General features: G+C 42.2%; 1 protein-coding gene across 2 annotated transcripts in view; it reads right to left on the reverse strand.

Moving 5' to 3' along the window:
• kcnq1.S (potassium channel, voltage gated KQT-like subfamily Q, member 1 S homeolog) overlaps window positions 1-17625 on the reverse strand; it is a 52656-nt gene extending 35031 nt beyond the window's left edge. The window contains exon 1 of one of the 2 annotated variants that reach the window (XR_001935471.2): window positions 17113-17625. Coding sequence is in view for 1 of the 2 variants with exons in the window: in XM_018260098.2 (XP_018115587.1) it covers window positions 17113-17423 (311 nt within the window). In the remaining variant the exon portion in view is untranslated. The remainder of the gene's footprint in view (window positions 1-17112) is intronic. The other variant, XM_018260098.2, reaches the window with a different exon arrangement.
• Window positions 17626-22622: the final 4997 nt, after the last annotated feature.

The raw sequence follows: 22622 nt of genomic DNA on the forward strand, positions 1-22622 counted from the left end.
ACAAGTTGACATTATTTATTATATTATTTATTATATGTAGTGGACATAAGACTCCCAGGCACATCCATACCTTGGCCATCGATCAGGCCATGAAACACAGAAGGACCAGGTCACCCCAAACTCAAAGCTCTATACAAGGCCCTCCAGCACTTGCTCTTGAACCAATGGGAAAGGTAGGGAGGAATAAATATGGGGTTCACCAGTCGTTACTAAAGTTCTGAAAACTAGGGATGCACCAAATCTGGGATTAGGCCAAATTCGATCCTTTATCAGAGAGAATTCGATCCTTTATCGGCAGGATTTGTCCGATTCCAAGGGTTAGAGATATATCAAAGAGTGACATTAGAGATCACCATGGTCCTCTAGAATAAAATTCCGCCACTCTCCATTCATTTCTATGGCCTTTTTAAAGGCGTATTTATCAAAGGGTGAACTTTCACTTTGACCCATTGATAAATACGCTTTTAAAAATCCCATAGAAATGAATGGAGAGTGGCGGAATTTCACACTAGCGGACTGTGGCGATCTCTAACTTCTTCGTCTTAAATTGTTACAAAAGTATCTGCCAAAAGCCAATTAAGTTAACTTTGAATCTTTTTCTGGCTGTTCAGTGCAGGAGATCAAAGAGAAAGTCGGAACATTTCAGTAACAATCCGGGACTGCGGGTTGAGCAGTCGAAATCGGGACTGTACGCGAAAAACGGGACAGTTTGGAGGTATGTAGTAAAAAGCACTAGTACGAAAATAATTTCAGTGCATTTGCTTGGCAACAGGGTGGGATTCTGGAAAAAAAATCCTAAAAAAAAATTTGGATTATGGGGTTTTATTGACATGGATTGGTATATTAGATATGATCATATACAGGTATGGGAATTGTTATCCAGAATGCTTGGGACCTGGGGTATTCCGGATAACGGATCTTTCCGTAATTTGGAAAATCATATAAACATTAAATAAACCCAATAGGCTGGTTTTGCCTCCAATAAGGATTAATTATATCTTAGTTGGGATCAAGTACAAGCGACTGTTTTATTATTACACAGAAAAAGGAAATCATTTTTAAAAATTTGGATTATTTGATTATAATGGAGTCTATGGGAGACAGGCATTCTGTAATTCAGAGCTTTCTGGATAACAGATCCCATACCTGTATGGTATTAAATCTAGTATTTAGATATTAAAAATGACATTAATCCTGTATGAAACAGTATGATGTATTGTAACTAGAACACCTTCATTAATATACAATTCTATAATCATCAAGTGGGCCTGATGCTTTAATTGGTCTCTGTAATTTAACAGTTTCATGTGATAAGGAGGTTGGATTCCTTTGGACGGCCGTCCACTGAAAGCACCAATCACAAAATGACATTGTTATTCACCAACGCAGTCGGACAAAAGTACTTGTGTTTTCTCCTTTGCTATTTGCCCATGGCCCGGACTGTTGACAGGAAAATGATTTGGGAAAGACACCAGGAGAAGAAAGCCCAAGGGCAACGTCAGCCAGAGACATTCCAACACTTCCATGAACAGACGGCCTACAGCAGAGCCGGGAACATGAATAATCGGCTGAGTGCATCCATTATGCAACTTGTAACTGGGTGGGGCAAAATAAATAAATACACTGACTATGGGAAATTAAATTCTGAATACTGGAAGTCAGGGATGAACCAAAAGCCCAGCAGATCCCGGCAACCAGGGCCGGAACTAGGGTTGCCACCTTTTAATAAAATTTCCACCGGCCGGTGGAAGTGGCAGGAACAAAAGGGTGGGCCGTGACGTCAAAGGGGCGGATTGTGGTGTCAAAGGGGTGGAGCCATGGCGCGTGATTGGCCAGAAGCCGGCGAAAAGGTGAGTTATGACCAGACTACAAATTACAAATTTACTGGCAGCTACATTGCCGCTAAATTTGTAATACTGGCCCCGGCCTTGGCTAGGACAGTAAAATACCAGCCGGGTGGCAACCCACGTGCCTAGGGTGCCTCTTCTGATGCCTTCCCCTAGTTCGGACTATTGTGCCCAGAAGTTGTTGCTGCAGGACCTCTCCGTGTACGGGTGTAAGGCTGAATGCTGTAGAATATTGATGTCCGGGTTGACCACTTGTTGGACGGGTTCAGATTGGGTTTGGGTCACATTGGGGGAAGATCAATCCTCCACTGCTACCAAAGATCCCGTCTTGGAACCAGAGACGCGCACAGAAGTAGTTTAGAAGTAGTTTAGAGTGAGAAGACGCATGTACGGGTTGAGTGCAGGTCCTAGAATGGTAACATTTTGTGGATTAAGATTTTACTGGTTAGGGTCAGGCACAGGTTGAGTTTTTTTCTGACCTGCACATCACTACTGTAGAATAACCCAACATGCCTAAAGGTGGCCATGCAGGGGCCGATAAAAGCTGCCGACAGACAGATTTGGCAGCTTATTGGCCCATATATGGGGCCCTCCGGCGGGCTTCCCCAATCGATATCCGTCCGAAAGTCAGCCAGATGTCGATCGGACAGGACTTAAAATCCCTTTGGATCGTGGACTGCATCTGTTTGTGCGGCCCCTCAATTCAACTGCCCCTAGGGCCCACGATCGGATCAGCCCGATAACGCCCACCTCAAGGTGGGCCTATAGGGGAGAGATCCGTTCATTTGGAAACATCTCTCCTCGTATGGGCCACCTTAACTGCTCAATCTCTTCCATATAGTCTTTCAGGCTCCTGGTCATTTTAGAGTGTTTTTTTTTTTTGGGGTGAGAGTGAGCTAAAGCATCTGTGCGGAACCAGTTTCAGATGATTGCCTACGGGGGTATTATTTTATTTTTATTGGGCTTTATAACATGATGATTGGCACGCACACTTGGCACAAGGTTACACTCTATTTTGCAACTGCATCACTTGGGAGACAACAGAGAACTGTCCCTATTCCAAAAACTCCTGGTTGCCCAGACATGGCAAGCTTGGTTCATTTTGCCCCATTTCACATTTAATGCCTTGCCTGGGGCAGAATATACAGCCTTGTGGCAATGGACTAGACATCTGCTTATACACAGAGAATATTTTCCAACCGTCACCTCTTGGTGAATAGTATTTTCCCTTGAAGTGACCCTGATGCAAAATAACCGGTCGCACTATCGATAAGAAAGTTCTTTTCAGCACGTTCTCATTTGATCATGAAGGCAAGTCCTCAGTCTGACATTAGATGATGAAGGCCACAGGGAGTCTCTGTAGTGATGTATTAAGATTTCAGACTTGGCCCAGGTGCATTTTTTACAAGTTTCAGCTTCAATGGCCCTGCAAGAGTTCAGTCAGCACTCCGAAAATCCTTTCATTTGGTGCAAGTCTCACAGTTTCCACCACCAACTGATTTTCGAATCCTTTGTATCACAGACAGCACCATCCATGAATGTATTCTCTTAAAATGCCTTTATTGAGACATAGGCTCTTGACCCAGATAAAATACAATGTTTCAGACCTGCATAGGTCTTTTTTCAAGCCGCTACGCAGGTCTGAAACGTTGTATTTTATCTGGCTAAAGAGCCTATGGGGCAAATTCACTAAGCGCCGAAGCGCCTAACGCTAGCGTGAATTCGCTAGTGTTGGGCATTTTCGTTACTTCGCCGATTCACTAACGGACGCTGGCGTAAATTCGCTAGTGTAACTTCGCACCCTTACGCCTGGCGAAGTTGCGCAACAGACGTAACTACGCAAATTCTCTAACGCGTGTATTGTACTGAGCGCTACCTTTTACGCCAGACTTCCTTCGCCACCTCAGACCAGGCGAAGTGCAATAGAGTAGATAGTGATTCCTTCAAAAAAAGTTAAAAATTTTTCTAAGTCCCAAAAAACGCTGGTGTTTTTTCTTTATTATGGGTGATAGGCTGAAAAAGATCGAAAAAATTTTTGGGGCTCCCCTCCTTCCCCCCTACATTTCCTGACTCATGGCAACTTAACTATACAGTGGGCACATGTGTAGGGCAAAATGAAAATTTTATTTGATGTATTGAAGGTTTCCCAGGCTTGTGTAGTGATTCTACGTATTCCTCCATTGAAATTTGAATTTGGCGCCGTATGCAAATTAACCATCGCTAGCGTAACTTCGCTTTGCTTGGCGAATCAACGCTAGCGCAACTTCGCAACCTTACGCTACCCCTGTGCGCAACTTCGGATTTTAGTGAATTTGCGGAGCGCTGGCGAAAATACGCTTGGCGAAGTGCGGCGAAGTGGACGCCAGCGAAACTACGAATCTTAGTGAATGTCCCACTATGTCTCAATAAAGGTATTATAAGAGAATACATTCATGGATGGTGCTGTCTGTGATACAAAAGCTTCAATGTCCCTGCCAAGATTCTCATTGTGCCCGAGAGCAGCAGACATAACTATGGCTAGTAGAATGGCTAGTAGAATGGCTCAATGGATATCATCATAGCTGTCCTAGTTCAATAAATGTATAAAAAGGGGCCACTTATTCTAAAGGACTCACTTATCCCAGGATTTGGTGGAAGAAATAAACCCAAAAACAATGTTGCCACCAGTCTGACTGTACCAATGACCTGCTCAGGAACAGTAACTCCAAAAAATTTTTGTTTTAAAGGAAAGACAATATAATGTAGAGTTGCCCTGCACTGGCAAAACTGGTGTGTTTGCTTCAGAAACACTACTATAGTTTATATAAACAAGCTGCTGTGTAGCCATGGGGGCAGCCATTCAAGCACAGGATACACAGTAGATAACAGATAAGTACTACTATAGTTTATATAAACAAGCTGCTGCGTAGCCATGGGGGCAGCCATTCAAGCACAGGATACACAGTAGATAACAGATAAGTACTACTATAGTTTATATAAACAAGCTGCTGTGTAGCCATGGGGGCAGCCATTCAAGCACAGGATACACAGTAGATAACAGATAAGTACTACTATAGTTTATATAAAGAAGCTGCTGTGTAGGCATGGGGGCAGCCATTCAAGCACAGGATACACAGTAGATAATAGATAAGTACTACTATAGTTTATATAAACAAGCTGCTGTGTAGCCATGGGGGCAGCCATTCAAGCACAGGATACACAGTAGATAACAGATAAGTACTACTATAGTTTATATAAACAAGCTGCTGTGTAGCCATGGGGGCAGCCATTCAAGCACAGGATACACAGTAGATAACAGATAAGTACTACTATAGTTTATATAAACAAGCTGCTGTGTAGCCATGGGGGCAGCCATTCAAGCACAGGATACCACAGTAGATAACAGATAAGTACTACTATAGTTTATATAAAGAAGCTGCTGTGTAGGCATGGGGGCAGCCATTCAAGCACAGGATACACAGTAGATAATAGATAAGTACTACTATAGTTTATATAAACAAGCTGCTGGTGTAGCCATGGGGGCAGCCATTCAAGCACAGGATACACAGTAGATAACAGATAAGTACTACTATAGTTTATATAAACAAGCTGCTGTGTAGCCATGGGGGCAGCCATTCAAGCACAGGATACACAGTAGATAACAGATAAGTACTACTATAGTTTATATAAAGAAGCTGCTGTGTAGGCATGGGGGCAGCCATTCAAGCACAGGATACACAGTAGATAATAGATAAGTACTACTATAGTTTATATAAACAAGCTGCTGTGTAGCCATGGGGGCAGCCATTCAAGCACAGGATACACAGTAGATAACAGATAAGTACTACTATAGTTTATATAAACAAGCTGCTGTGTAGCCATGGGGGCAGCCATTCAAGCACAGGATACACAGTAGATAACAGATAAGTACTACTATAGTTTATATAAAGAAGCTGCTGTGTAGCCATGGGGGCAGCCATTCAAGCACAGGATACACAGTAGATAACAGATAAGTACTACTATAGTTTATATAAACAAGCTGCTGTGTAGCCATGGGGGCAGCCATTCAAGCACAGGATACACAGTAGATAACAGATAAGTACTACTATAGTTTATATAAACAAGCTGCTGTGTAGCCATGGGGGCAGCCATTCAAGCACAGGATCTCTATGTGTACGACCTTTAGAAATACTGACTCGTTTATAATCATTACAGGAATGTGCCGGCGTCACTCTAAACCCAGAGTTTGTATCACCGCAACAATTCAAGAGCTTGACCGAGATAAGAAGACTTAGCAAAGCAGAGGACACAAACCTGTAACATTTTCAAAATATGTCATATTATAAAACCTGGATATATATAAATAGTAACTGGGAATGTGTCCAACACCAAACTGAAGTGCAGAAAACTGTCTGACAGGAAAGGAAACTTTATTATTCTGCATCCGACTGGTCACCACAAAACAAACTTGTACTAAAACAAATGCAATAACCAGCGTGTGAACTGCCTCGCTGCAAAGAAACGAGAGCAAGTTCTCGAATATCGAAGATCACTCGCGTTCCAGATTCGTTTTGAACTGGAGCCAATCACCCCCGCTCTTATCAAGGTTATCACCGATGCAAATAAATCATTTCATTAAACAGGTCTTTAAAAGTAACCGAGAACTTTTCTCAAGGAGAGCGAAGGTAACCCAATGACTGCCGGAACGGCTTGCAAGTTGATGAATACCGGCCATGAATATTGACGTAAAACCGGAATGAGAGCAAAAAAAATGTTGGCTTTTATTTTTCTCTAAAAAAACTACATCTACTAGATTTATTTGGGGGCCGATTCATCAAGGGTCGAATATCGAGGGTTAATTAACCCTCGATATTCGACTAGGAATTGAAATCCTTCGACTTCGAATATCGAAGTCGAAGGATTTAGCGCAAATACTACGAACGTACGATCGTAGGATTATTCCTTCGATCGAACGATAAAATCCTTCGAATCGAACGATTCGAAGGATTTAAATCCAACGATCGAAGGAATATCCTTCGATCAAAAAAACTTAGGCAAGCCTATGGGGACCTTCCCCATAGGCTAACATTGACTTCGGTAGCTCTTAGCTGCCGAACTAGGGGGTCGAAGTTTTTTTTAAAGAGACAGAACTATCGAATGGTCGAATAGTCGAACGATTTTTAGTTCGAATCCTTCGATTCGAAGTCGTAGTCGTAGGTTGAAGTAGCCCATTCCATGGTCGAAGTAGCCCAAAAAAACCTTCGAAATTCGACGTTTTTTTACTTTGAATCCTTCACTTGAAGTTAGTGAATCAGCCCCTAAGGGTTAGAATTGAAAATTTTAATTTTCGAATTTCTTTTATCGTCAAAACTCTCAAATTCGAAATTGTGAATAACCCAAACGCCAATTGAATTTTGAGATTTATCAAACCATGGCCCTTTAAAAATTTGAATTCGACCATTCGCCACCTAAAACCTGCCGAGTTCATGTAGAAGTCAATGGCAGAGGTCCAGTGATTTATTTGAAGATGTTAATAGCCTTCCTGACATTGGAGTTTTTAACCCAACATGACTGACTACTGGCTTTCCAGCAACATGAGCCTGGGTGGAGAGTCAAGACTAGGTAAAGGCGGCCATATTCTATACTTTCCCCAATATGCCCACCTAAGGTGGATAATGTTGGGCTTTACTCCAATCGTTGGCCAAACAATCGGATTAAAATGTCGGGTATACGAGTCATTGGAGCAAGGGTCTTATCAAATAGTGAATGTGGTCCTCGAGATAATCACACCCGTCAGATCGACATCTGGCTGATTTTTTGACCAGTTATTGGTTGGGTTGGTCCATCAGAGGTCCTCATACACATGTGGATTTATTTGGCAGTTTATTTCTGCCCGTGTATGGCCACCTAAAGTTTGATAGTTCGGGTCCCTGAGGTGGCAACCCCAGTGAGACCCAGAGTCCCCAAGTCTGATGCTGCCACTATCCAGGTGATGCATCCATTTATTTTTTTTTCCATAGTTTTTTGCGTTTTTTTTAAAGGAGAAGGAAAGCTATGGAGGCATTTTATTACCAATAGATGAGCTGCAATAGTGCAAGCTAGAATGCTATATTTATTCTGTAGAATGTTTTACCATACCTGAGTAAAAAGCTCTAGAAACTCTCTGTTTGTTTAGGATAGCAGCTACCATATTAGCTTGGTGTGACATCACTTCCTGCCTGAGTCTCTCCCTGCTCTGGGCTCAGATTACAGTAGAGAAGGGAGGGGGGGAAGAGGAGCAAACTGAGCATGCTCAAGCCCTAGCCCTGGAGGTATAAGCTGAAAACAGGAAGTCTGATACAGAAGCCCATGAGTACACAATAGAAGGAAAGAAATGTGCTGTTTCTTTTGACAGAGGACTCAGAATTTGGGGGTTTACTGGTATATTTAGATGGACCTTTCTGATAAGGCTTACTTAGTTTTAACCTTTCCTTCTCCTTTAATAAACAGGCAAACATTTTGGTAAAATTTTAGTAAAAGTCTAAGGGGCCAATTCACCAAGCTCGAGAGAAGGATTCGAAGTAAAAAAACGTCAAATTTCGAAGTGTTTTTTGGGCTACTTCGACCATCGACTACGACTTTGAATCGAAGGATTCGAACTAAAAATCGTTCGACTATTCGACCATTCGATAGTCGAAGTACTGTCTCTTTAAGAAAAAACTTCGACCCCCTAGTTCGCCATCTAAAACCTACCGAACCCAATGTTAGCCTATGGGGAAGGTCCCCATAGGCTTGCCTACGTTTTTTTGGTCTAAGGATAATCCTTCGATCGTTGGATTAAAATCCTTCGAATCGTTTGATTCGAAGGATTTATTCGTTCGATCGAACTATTTGCGGTAAAATCCTTCGACTTCGATATTCGAAGTCGAAGGATTTTAATTCCCAGTCGAATATCGAGGGTTAATTAACCCTCGATATTCGACCCTTGGTGAATTTGCCCCTAAGTTTATTTGAATTAGAAAAAGACTCGCGCGAAACACAAATTTGAATTTTGATATAGGCCTCCCCGTAGGAAGAATGGAATTGTCAAAAATTCGGCACTGTGTGCTTTAAAGCATAAGGAGACCCTGATTTACCTGGAGGGGGATGCCAATATATTAGGTACCCCATTGATTTTAAATCACTAAATTTTTCCCCAGAGCTGCTGATTCTTTTAGAAAACACTGGTTTAGGGTAAAAATACACATAGTGCAGTGTTAAAGTCTTACCTTTCCCGGGTGTCACCCTAGAATGAAAATCGTAGATTTGGATTTTCCGAAGTCGCCCTGAAGTTTCCTCATGAGGCATCTTCGGACAACTTCAGAAAACTGCTCCGAGCGCCATCCCGCTGACGATTTACATTTTAGCCGGCGGGAAGGCAGGGAAAGGCAGTTCGGGGAGACTAGTCACCCCGAAGAAGAGGAGATTTGTTGCCGAAAATAGTTTGGAAAGTTGGTCCATGGTCTTCTAGTTTTCTAGTGGGCTCCTGGCATCCCAGTCCGACCCTGGCCCAACCTCACTACAGATGTGCCTGTAGGGAAGATTTTGGCTTGTGCTGAAGTGGACTTTGAGGCATGGTGAGCACCTCACATGATAAATGCAAGAATTACATTGTTAGGAAGAAAATCCCACCAACAATGTTCTAACATCTAGTAGAAGGCCTTCCCGTAAAGCAGCAAAAGAAGGACCAACTTCCTATTGATAATGTTGGTTTCAGAATGAAATCTTGAAGACACGTGGGAGCATATTAAGCACAATCACTTTCATGTTTTTCATGTAATTTTTAAGAAAAGGTTTTTCTTGATTCTGTTTATGTTTTAGAGGTGGGATCTTTTAAGGCCATCTCAGCCTATAAGTTGCTTAAGTGAAGACAAACACAACAAAGAACTTGATGGGCAGAGGATATCCTGCAATTATGATGGAGGTGTTGATGATCACCGTTAGCTGTGCCCCAGCAAGGAGCAGGAAAAACATCATATAAACACCAGCTTTCATGTTCTGAAGCACTTCAATAAAGTGCTATTCTGCAGTTTCAGGTGCACAGTAAATATATTTGGTCGTCTGCATCGAGAGTTTTTTTTTTTTTATTCTACCAAAGTCTTTGCTTACAGAAGTAGTATGAAGAAGACCGAGTTTCCAGCCCATTACAATAGAAGAGAATCAGTATTCCAGGAGATGAGAGATGATCGAACGGGAAGTAAAGAATAACTCTATTGTGTACAGCCTGGAAGTACCAAACGTAGGACATGTGAAAGGCGAGTTAAAACATCAAGGAGCAGGTTCATAAAGGATTTTCCGGAGCAAATTCCCGAACAAGATGTGACGCTACAAAATGCCGGAGCTTGAGGCTCGGAGGAAGTGTGATAAAGTGAATCTTCTCTGGAATGGTAACAGATGTCTGGCGCTGGGGAGAAAAAGAATACAGATGCCGAGTTGCCAAAAACACATGGCTAAGGACAATGGGAAGTTTTATCGGAGATCCAAAACTTTTTACATTTCAAAAACAAGCTGCTGAGTGTGCTCAATTAGACTATATACATATATATTTATATATATATATAGCTACTAGGGATGCACCGAATCCACTATTTTGGATTCGGCCGAACCTCCGAATCCTTTGTGATCGATTCGGACCAATACGGAACCGAATCCGAACCCTAATTTGCATATGCACTAATAGCTACACATGCACTAGGGCAGGGGTCCCCAAACTTTTTTTTTACATGTGAGTCACATTCAAATGTAAGAAAAGTTGGGGAGTAACACAAGCATGAAAAAAGTCCCTGGGGGTGCCAAACAAGGGCTGGGATTGGCTTTTGAGCCCCCATATGGACAGGCAGCCTACAATAGACTCTGTTTGGCAGTACACCTGGTTTTTATGCAACTAAAGCTTTCCTTCAATCTAGGGATGCACCGAATCCAGGATTTAGTTCGGGATTCGTCCAGGATTCAGCGTTTTTCAGCAGGATTCGGACGAATCCTTCTGCCAGGCGGAACCGAATCCGAATCCTAATTAGCATATGCAAATTAGGGGCAGGGAGGGAAATCACGTGACTCTTTGTCACAAAACGAGGAAGTAATAAAGGTTTCCCTTTTCCCACCCCTAATTTGCATATGCAAATTAGGATTCGGTTCGGTATTTGGCCGAATCTTTCGCGAAGGATTCGGGGGTTTGGCCGAATCCAAAATAGTGGATTCGGTGCATCCCTACTTCATACCAAGAATACAAAAATAAGCACCTGCTTTGAGGCCACTGGGAGCAACAGTCAAGGGGTTGGGGAGTAACATGTTACTCACGAGCTACTGGTTGGGGATCACTGGACTAGGGGGTAGAGTATAAGCAATAAACTAGGGTTGACTTGTGAATAGGCCTAGGGGGGCACATGGAGTAGGCACATTTTTCAAACCTGCCCAATCAACCAACTAATGAATATCTAGATATCCAGATCATCTGGTCAGCATCAATGTACCAAGAAGTCCTACAAATTGATTTTATCAGTAGATCTTTGACCAAGCGTGACCAGACCAAACCAAAGGCACAGGCACCATACAGAGCTGGGCAATAGTCATTCTAATGCATTTTATAGGTTACAACCTCAATGTAGCAGAGGGCACATGATAAAATAAACAGACCATGGCACAACAAGCAAAACAGTATTACAGTATTTATAGAAAGAAGGAATTAAATGATGATGGTTTACCATTGAAGTTGCTAGTAAGAACCTCACCTTAAGCCACTGCTGCAAAGTTCCCTTCTTGCCACGGTGCAAATAACTGAATCCTGGTCTCATACAGAGATAAAAGGATCAGAGACAGTTCAGCGGCTGTTCTGAGTCTGAAATCTCAACGGGAAATCTCTGCTCTTATTCAAGCAGAAAAGTCATTACGGCCTTTTAGGGCAGAGACACACGCTGCTATTTCGGGAGATTAGTCGCCCAGCGACAAATCGATTCTTCTTCGGGGCAACTAATTTCCCCCGAACTGCCTTCCCGTCGGCTAGAATGTAAATCACCATCAGGATGTCACTCGGATCGATTCGACTTTCCAAAGTCGCCCGAAGTTTCCTCGTGAGGCCACTTCGGAAAACGAGGCGTTCCGAGTGCCATCCCGCCGGCGATTTACATTCTAGCCGGCGGGAAGGTAGTTCGGGGAGATCAGTCAGTGATTTGTCGATGTGCGACTAATCTTCCGAAATAGCAGCGTGTCTCTGCCCTTAAAAATGAAGAAAGACCCTTTAATACAAAATAAAAATGCTTTTTTCAACACAAGAACTTTCTAAATCAAGACCCTAAAATCATCATCTTGCCTCGATATCATACGTCGTATGTAGAATCAAAAACGACGAGATATGACGCCCAATAAGTCTGGAGTATGGAAACAACTTGGAGGAAACTTCTTACGGCTCATTTTTAACCACTAAAATAAATGCTACGGTTGTGCTTATTGTGACCGTTAATTAAAGGTATTTGCACCCAAACTTGCTCCTTGCATCTAGAAAAAACAAAGCCATTTTTAAACACAAGTTAAATAAACAGAAGGGATTCCAAACAGGGTGCCTTGAGCGTAACGACTGGATGCACCACGGGGATATTTTTTCTAGGGATGCACCGAATCCACTATTTTGGATTTGGCCGAACCCCCGAATCCTTCGCGAAAGATTCGGCCGAATACCGAACCGAATCCGAACCCTAATTTGCATATGCAAATTAGGGGTGGGAAGGGGAAAACATTTTTTACTTCCTTGTTTTGTTACAAAAAGTCACGCGATTTCCCTCCCTGCCCCTAATTTGCATATGCAAATTAGGATTCGGTTCGGCCAGGCAGAAGGATTCGGCCGAATCCGAATCCTGCTGAAAAAGGCCGAATCCTGGCCAAATCCCGAACCGAATCCTGGATTCGGTGCATCCCTAATTTTTTCCTAATGAAGTGGCTATTGTGAGACTGTCAGTTTTTCTTCTCGGAGCAACGTCGTGTCCTCTGGGCCGTCCCTTTCTGCATCACCCCTGTGACCCGCGGCCATATTCTTGGCATTGTTATCTCACCCCGGGGTCAGCCTGGCGTCACAACACTTTCGCTTCCATTGTTTGGAGGTGAATGGTGGAGGGGCACAGAAAACAATAAACAGAGACACGGGTGGTGTTCCTTGAATGGATTCAACGTCGAGCTCTCGGTCTAATTATAACTACAGAGGAACGAGAGGGGGAGTAAAATTCAGTTGACACTCTATTGGCAATCTATTGGCACTCTATGTTTATATCTAAAAAGATATATGTCCCAAGGCCTCTTAGAGTAAAACAAATAATTTATTAGTAATCACATTAAAAAAGTATTCGGTACATACTAACCCCACCTTACGCGTTTCGCACCCTCCGGCGCTTAGTCATAGGTGTGTCTGTCCCTACGCACTGGACCTTACAGTCATTTTTGCAATAGTTTCCCCTTTAATGTCATGGTATATCCCAAACAATCCAGTCCAGCCTTTCCAGTGAGTGTTTACAACACTGCCGCATGGTGAGGCCTTTAGAACGTTATCACCATCATGAATTTAAAGCCCCTTAAAGGGATACTGTCATGGGAAAAAAAAAATTCTGCACTGAAATCCATTTCTCAAAATAGCAAACAGATTTTTTTATATTCAATTTTGAAATCTGACATGGGGCTAGACATATTGTCAATTTCCCAGCTGCCCCTGGTCATGTGACTTGTGCCTGCACTTTAGGAGAGAAATGCTTTCTGGCAGGCTGCTGATTTTCCTTCTCAATGAAAATGAATGTGTCGCAGTGGGACCTGGATTTTACTATTGAGTGTTGTTCTTAGATCTACCAGGCAGCTGTTATCTGGTTACCTTCCCATTGTTCTTTTGTTTGGCTGCTGGGGGGGGAAGGGAGGGGTTTGATATCACTCCAACTTGCAGTACAGCAGTAAAGAGTGATTGAAGTTTATCACATCACAAGTCACATAACTTGGGGCAGCTGGGAAATTGACAAAATGTCTAGCCCCATGTCAGATTTCAAAATTGAATATAATAAAATCTGTTTGCTCTTTTGGGAAATGGATTTCAGTGCAGAATTCTGTTGGAGCAGCACTATTAACTGATTCATTTTGAAAAAAAAAAATTTTCCCATGACAGTATCCCTTTAAACGACCGTACCCTTAGGGGCAGATTGATCAAAGGTCGAAGTTAAAAATGTCAAATTTAATTAAGTAATTTTTGGGTACTTCGACCATCGAATAGTCCAACTTCGATTCAAAGTTGAAAAAAAACCGTTGAAATTCGAAGGTCGAAAAGAAAAGAAAGAAAATACAGTGCTACGCAATATGTTGGCGCTATATAAATACATGTTAATAATAAGAAGAAAGAAAGAATGAAAAATAAATAAAGGTGGAAAGAAAAAGAAAAAGAAAGAAAGAAAAAGAAAGGTAGATAAAGGTAGAAAAGAAAAGTGGAAAGAAAGAAAAAGAAAGCAACTGTCACTCTGTACTTGTCTCTCATAAGGCCGAGTACATGACAGTCTATGAAAGGGATAAGTCTGAGTAAATTCCCACTTGTGGTTTAAGGAGAGAACCATGTTATTCCCAAAGCCAAAACATCTGGAGGAGGAGCCAGTAATCGATTTCAACAAGTCACACCTGCTTTACAGCACAACACAATGTGTCACACTGTCTGTACTACTGCAGCCTGGGTAGGTTGTGACACGAAGCTCAAGACCTTGGCCCAACAGCTTGCAATCACTGCCTATACTCAGTAACACACATACCAAGTTGTTGGAGGAGCACTTGGCTATGTCCACATAAGAGATATAGTGAGAGAGTGTATGTTTACATATAATAAACTCCATTAAAGGATTAGTTCACCTTTAACAGAAGACAGTGATATTCTGAGATAATTTGCAATTGGTCTGTCTTTTGGTGCATTTTTTTGGTGCAAGATAATGACTGGAGGATGGATAGGAAAAGCCCTAACAGAAAAATAAGTGATGAAAAAAAACAGAACAATAAACTGGAAACTTCACTTAGCAATTGATTTTTTTTTTTGGCGCCGAGGTCGGAGAAGCCCCCATTGGAAAGCTGGAAATAGGCCGAAGAATAATTCAGAAACTATAAACAATGAAGACCAACTGGAAAGTTGCTAGGAATTTTAAAACATAATAAAAGTGAACTTAAGTTAACCTTTAGTATGTTATAGAACGGCCAATTCTAAGCAACCTTTCAATTGGTCTTCATTATTTATTTTTGAATAGTTTTAAAATTATTTGCTTTTTTCTTTCAAAACAGGGTCACTGACCCCATCAATAAAAAACAAATGCTCTGTAAGGCTACAAATGTATTGTTATTGCTACTTTTTATTACTCCTTTCTATTCATATCCCAGTCTCTTATTCAAATCAGTGCATGGTTGCTAGGGGAATTTGGACCCTAGCGACCAGACGGCTGAGAGGCTGAATAAAAAGCTAAATAAGTCAAAAACCACAAATAATAAAAAATGAAAACCAATTGCAAATTGTCTCAGAATATTGAATTAAAGGTGAACGACCCCTTTAAAGGGATTGTTCACCTTTGGGTTAACTGTTAGTATGACGTAGAGAGGGATATTCTGAGACAATTTGCTATTGGTTTTCATTTTTTATTATTTGTGGTTTTTGAGTTATTTAGATTTTTATTCAGCAGCTTTCCAGTTTGCAATATCAGTAATCTGGTTGCTAGGGTCCAAATTCCCCTAGCAACCATGCACTGATTTGAATAAGAGGCTGGAATATGAATAGGAGAGGGAGTGAATAGAAAGATGAGTAATAAATAAGTAGCGCTAGCAATTAATGTGTAGCCTTAAGGTGGCCATACTCTATTAGGGTAGGACTACATGGACGTTTTCGGCTGCGTAATCCGACGCATCGTTGATCCGACGCAACACGACTATCGGTTGCAGACGCAGCACGCAGCGCCTGCACCCGACAGTCTTGTTGCATCGGATCAACGCTGCAACTTCATCCGAAAATTTCTATCACTTACCTTATTTCCGTCGGATTGTGCCGAAAACGTCCGTGTAGTCCTTAGACCCTTAGATCTGCTCGTTTGGCGAGCCACTAATGGCTGGGCGATATCGGGTGAATCCCAATGTTTGACCCTGGGGATCAGATTTCAATGCTGCAAATTGCCACAGACGGGTCGCAGGACCGAATCAACCAGCCGACGCGGTCCTGGATCGCAGGAAAAAAAAATCGAACTTGACCAATCGATATCTGCCCGATTTTTGGCCTGATATCGATCGGGAGGACCCGTCTGGGAGTAAATAAGCTGCCGAATCGGTCTAATCGGCAGCTTTAATGTATGGCCACCTTTAGAAAGCATTTGTTTTTATTGATGGGGTCAGTGACCCCCATTTAAAAGCTGGAAAGAGTGAGAAGAAAAAGGGCGAATACTTAAAGGGTCATGAGAAAACATGTTTTTTTCTAAACTAATCAGTTAATAGTGCTGCTCCAGCAGAATTCTGCACTGAAATCCAATTCTCAAAAGAGCAAACAGATTTTTTCATATTTAATTTTGAAATCTGACATGGGGCTAGACATATTGTCAATTTCCCAGCTGGCCCAAGTCATGTGACTTGTGCTCTGATAAACTTCAATCACTCTTTACTGCTGTACTGCAAGTTGGAGTGATATCACCCTCTCCCTTTTCCCCCCCAGCAGCCAAACAAAAGAACAATGGGAAGGTAACCAGATAGCAGCTCCCTAACACAAGATAACAGCTGCCTGGTAGATCTAAGAACAGCACTCAATGGTAAAATCCAGGTCCCACTGAGACACATTCAGTTACATTAAGTAGGAAAAATAACAGTTTGCCAGAAAGTAATTCCATCCTAAAGTGCAGGAACAAGTCACATGACTGGGGCAGCTGGGAAACTGACAATATGTCTAGCCCCATGTCAGATTTCAAAATTGAATATAAAAAAATCAGTTTGCTCTTTTGAGAAACTGATTTCAATGCAGAATTCTGCTGGAGCAGCTCTATTAACTGATGCGTTTTGGAAAAAACTTGTTTTTCCATGACAGTATCCCTTTAAAAAAAATAAAAAAATAAATAAATAATGAAAAGTTGCTTAGAATTAGACATTGTACAATATACTAAAAGTTAAGTTGAAGGTGAAGCAGCCCTTTAAGTGACTGGCTGGGGGGGGTGCCATTTTATTTGCACGCCCTATTTCCTGCAATGGAAATGACCAAGTGTAGCGATAAGAGACTAGAGAGTTATTGGAGGTAGAGGGAAGGACTTACACAGAGAAGTGATAGACAAAACACTTCCAGCCGGTGGGCCGCTCTAAGAAGTTATAAACTCTGCCCTGGATGTTGGAGCGGGCGAGGAGGGGTCGCCGACCGCTGTAGATGGAAACTCTGGGATCCAAGTTGACGGCGGGTCGCGGGGGGTCGGTGGAGACCAGTGTCTCGCGCTTGAGTTGGAAACTATTAGCCTGGCCCCCGACCTCGTACCGGGAATTCATTGTATTTTCATCCCTCTCCGGGTTCTTCCGATTGGGAGAGAAAAGTCCGAATGTCCAACTCGGTCGTTGCGACTCGGGATCCGACATTGGGGAGACGCGCGACTCTGAAGCCGGTGGAGACTCGTCTCAGTCTGAAGGGAAATCTGCCGAGTCCCATAGACTGATCCTGCCCACGTGACTTGCCCTGGGAGGAGTTTGTTGCCATTGACTTTCTAGACACACAGCTCTCACTCTAAAGGGGAAATAAACCCAAACATAATGACACTAGATCATCCCCAGCCGCATTCATTCACTTCACTTTTAATATGTTCTACAATGGCCCATTTCTAAGTAACTTTTCAAGTGCTCTTCATTATTTATTTCTTTATTATTATTTTTTTGAGTTGTTTTTTAGTTATTTTCTTTTTTCTTTGGATTCTTCTCAGCTGTCAAATGGGGGTCACCGACCCCATCTAAAAGCAAATGCTCTGTAACGCTACACATTGAGGCGTTATCAAGGGTCGAATTTCGAAGTGATAAATACTTCGAAATTCGACCATCGAATTGGCTTTACTTTGACTTCGAATATTTTTTTTCACCAAATTTGACCGTTTTGCGGTCGAAGTAAAATCGTTCGATCGAACGATGAAATCCATCGATTTTTCTTCGACTTCAAAAAACGTAGAAAACTGCTCTAGAAGGTCCCCCATAGGCCAACATGGCACTTCGGCAGGTTTAATTTGGCGAAGTATTGAAGTCGAAGTTTTTTTTAAAGAGACAGTACTTCGATTATCGAATAGCCGAATATTCGAACTATTTTACTTCGAATCGAATTCGAAGTCGTAGTATCCTATTCGATGGTCGAAGTATCCAAAAAATTACTCGAATTGCTACATTTTATGACTCATCTTTCTATTCCAGTCTCTTGTACAAATCAACGCGTGGTTGCTAGGCTCATTTGGACCCTAGCAACCAGATGGCTGAAATTGCAAACTGGAGAGCTGCTGAATAAAAAGCGAAATAACTCGAAAACCACAAATAATATAAAAAAAATGAAAACCAATAGCAAATAGTATCCTCTCTACATCATACTAACAGCTAATTTGAAGGGGAACAACCACTTTAAATGCTCCCGAGCTGCTCCTGCCCGAAGAAGAGGGTCGTCGGGTGACTAAATCTCGCCGAATCTTAACGTGTGTCAGCACCCTAAAGGTTAACTTATAGGTGAACCACCCCTTAGGTTAAGGGCACACGCTAAGATTCGGGGAGATTTAGTCGCCCGGCGACAAATCGGCTCTTCTTCGGGCGACTAATTTCCGTTTTTTTTTTTGGGAAAAACTTTGAATCTAATTCAATCCAACGCGATGTTCCTTCGATGCGTACGATTCGAATTCGGCCGATTACGGACCTATTAGATCGAAAACTGACCTATTCAACCCAAAAAAAAAAAAAACAACTTCAACTTAATTTCGGTTGGTCTTTTTGATTTTGAATTTCGAAGTTTTTTCAATTCAGAATTCTACCCTTGATAAATATGCCCCTTAAGGTATGAAGATGAAGAATTACGGAAAGATCCGTTATCCGGAAAACCCCAGGTCCGAAACATTCTGGATAACAGGTCCCGTACCTGTACTATTTTATGAATAAAGTGTTGCACGTCGCCACCTTGTGGTAATAACTTGTTTTTTTTTATGGTATTGCATCTTTGACTAGATCAGCCTCATTTATTTCGGGTTAATTACAGAACAATTGTTCCAGTGGGCCTTGAGTTAGTGTAGAACCCACTTACAATATGGTGGGGGAGAAGCAAGTTTTTTAGAACATCCCAGGAGATCTTACAGCACCTTCTTGGTCTAAGGGGTTTTAAAAAATGCAGCAAAGAGCTGATTAAATCTTATTGGATGGCCAAGCAACTTTTCAACTGGTCTTCTTTATTTTTTATAGTTTTTTTTTAATTATTTGCCTGACTCTTTCCAGCTTTCAAATAGGGGTCACCGACCCCACCTAAAGCAAATGCTCTGTAAAGCTGCAAATGTATTGTTATTGTTACTTACGATTATTATTTCTATTCAGACTCATCTGAGACTTATTTAATTCAGTGCATGGTTGCTAGGGGAATCAGGACCCTAGCAACCAGATTGCTGAAATGATGATGAACAGTTGGGCCTCAGTCACTGGCCCCCATCTAAAAGCAAATGCTCTTTAAGGCTGCAAATGTGTTGTTATTGCTACTTTTAATTACTTTATCTTTCTATTCAGGCCTCTCCTATTCATATTAGATTCCCTTATTCATATCAGTGCATGGTTGCTAGGGTCATTTGGACCCTAACAACCGGATTGCTGAAATTGCAAACTGGAGAGATGCTGAATAAAAAGCTAAATAACCCAAAAACCACAAATAATAAAAAATGAAAACCAATTGCAGATTGGCTCAGAATATGCTTCTCTACATCTTCCGAAATTTTGACTCACGGGTGAATAATCCCTTAAATTACCAAAATGCCTGACTCACTAATGCCCTATTCAATAGATAAGAAGGAAGTAAAACCCTTAGGGCAGAGACACACGTGAAGATTCGGGGAGATTAGTTACCCGGCGACAAATCGCCTCTTCTTAGGGCGACTAATCTCCCTGCTGGCTAGAATCGAAATCGCAGACGAGATGGCACTCAGATCGCTTCATTTTCAAAAGTCGCCCGAAGTTGCCTCACAAGGAAACTTTGGCGACTTCGGACAAAAAGCGCTCCACGTGCCATCCCGCCGGCAATTTAGATTCTAGCCAGTAGGAAGGCAGTTTGGGGAGATGTTGCCCGAAGAACACGGCGAATAATCTCCCCGAATCTCCACGTGTGTCTCTGCCTTTAAAGAAACACCAGCCAATTAGGTTGTAAGGATTAATGTATCACCTCCCATATGAGTAGCTCCAGGTCACTTTATACAAGTGTATTAAATAGTGATTTCATTTGAAAGCAGTTTATACAGAGAACAAAGAATGATCTTTGCTTAAAAAGGAACTGGTTTTGGACCGTCTGCTTGGGAAATAGAGGGGGAGGGAAGGGGTACATGACATACTTGATTAACAAAACAATAATCCAGAGGATATTGAGCGGACAATGGGTGATTTATCAAACCGTTCCTTTTAATAAACTTGCACTGATGGGATGTTAAGTACCTTTGTGCTGCTGCCAAAATGGATTGGAGTGAATGGCACTGTTTGTTCAATGATCCCCTGCCTCATTCGTTTTGTCTGGGAGGCAGAATGGGGTAGGACTATGGTTGCCACCTGGCCCGTATTTTACAGGCCTGGCCGGTAAAAATAATGGTTGAGTCCAATGTTATTAATAGGGAAAAAAGATAAATATGTAGGAAGGCCGGTATTTTTTTCCAGAAAAGGTGGCAACCCTAGGTAAGACAATAGTGGCCATAGACCTAGAGATTCGCTCGTTTGGCGATGTCGACAAACGAGAGGATCTCACCCGATATGCCCACATTGAAGTGGCTGATAGGCGGATCCGATCGTGGGCCCTAGGACACAATCGGATCATAATGGATCCGATACGGGAGGTCAGGGCCGCCATTAGAAATCACGGGGCCACGTACAACAACATTTTTGGGGGCCCCGCCCACACGGACGCCCAAGCCCCACCCCAGATCCCGCCCACTCCACATCACAGTTCAAAGACCACACAGACATCAGCGCTAAAAATGTAACCCCCCCACACACGTTAGAAAAAGCTATTGATGGTCAGGGCCCCCCTTATAAGTTAAAAAAAAAAAACATTGGCACCAGGGCCCCCTTACAAGTTAAAAAAAATTGGGCCCCCAAAGAATATTTTTTTAAAAAAAACATTGGTGCCAGGGCCAATTGGGGCCCTAAAGAATATTTTTTTTAAAAAAAAGACCTTGGTGCCAAGTTAAAAAAATTGGAGCCCCAAAAAATATTTTTTAAAAAAAAGACTGGTGGCAGGGGCCTATAGAATATTAAATTAATATATTGGTGGCCAGGTGCTTTTCTGCTGCTTCAATTTTTTTGGTGGCATCTCTTGAAGTGCAATGTTTGCTGCCAGTCGAGCACAGGGAGTTATCCAAGTAACATTTCATTCCCCGGAAGCACAGAGCATCACATCCTTCATTATGTTAACTACAAATGTGTTACTTGTGGGGTCAGAGATGAGCTTTACTAAACAGTTCTTTCTGGCCTTTGTAAATTCCAGTTTATGTAGATCGACCTGGGTCACGTCCAGGGCCACCATCACAAATTACGGGGCCACGTACGAGTATCCATTTGTGGCTTTTCGCGGCTTTGGGCTTCATATTTGGCTCCTTTTGCGGCTTCAGGTCTTTTCATGGCTTCAGGACTTCAACTTCGGGTCTTTTCATGGCTTTTTGCAGATTCGGCTCCATTCGTGGCTTTGGGTCTTCTGCTTTTTTGGTCTTCGGCATTGAAGAACTTCATCGATTATGTGCCCCCTGATGGTGGCCCTGATCACATCCCCTGCCACTATCAATTTAGCTTGTTCATGTTTTACATTGTTTTTATGGTCTAGTGTTCCAATCTATGTGCGAGCGATCGTCCCATCCATAAAGTAATGGTATCTCTATTTGAGCTGTTTGCTATGATACACCTCCAGTTCCCCGCCAAACCAAGCTCTTCATGAGCACATTGATGGTAGTATTCAGATAGATGGGTGGATGGAAGGATAGATAATGGATGGACAAATACTGTACATGATAGATAGATACTGCGAGCCACATTCAAATGTAGAAAGTGATGAGGAACCACACTGTTGGGAAACAGGTGTTCTTCACTGTCGGGTCACTGTTGCATCATACTGAACTGCATTCCACTTACCTTAGGTCTTCTGTAGTGACCAACATACTGTACTGCAGGGTTGTTTCCTTATGGACGGGCAATGCAATTCAGATATTGTGATTTGCACTGGAAGCGGGTCAGGAAAGAGGCAGTTCACTACCAGTGGTCAAACAGATACACTACCATTTTTCAAAGAATCAGTCAAATGATTGTATTACTGTACTTCTTTTCCAGTGCACACAATCCATCACACTGACACACACACATCACTACACAATGTTAGGACTTCCCTGTTCTCAAACCCTTGTTGAACTATGTCTGCATTACCCTACTCCGCCACTGGGGGTTTTCAGAATGAACGTAGGTCGACTATCTTGATGGTCATGGCTCGCTCTCTTCCTATTTGATCTTCTGGTAATTGGATTCATCCTTGTCTTCAGCCTGCCCAGACCTCAGCCTGTTAAAGTCAACTGCTCTTGGTTGCCGCCAGCCCAG

The sequence above is a fragment of the Xenopus laevis genome, chromosome 4S (assembly GCF_017654675.1).
Source record: "Xenopus laevis strain J_2021 chromosome 4S, Xenopus_laevis_v10.1, whole genome shotgun sequence".
In the NCBI taxonomy this organism is placed as follows: domain Eukaryota; kingdom Metazoa; phylum Chordata; class Amphibia; order Anura; family Pipidae; genus Xenopus; species Xenopus laevis.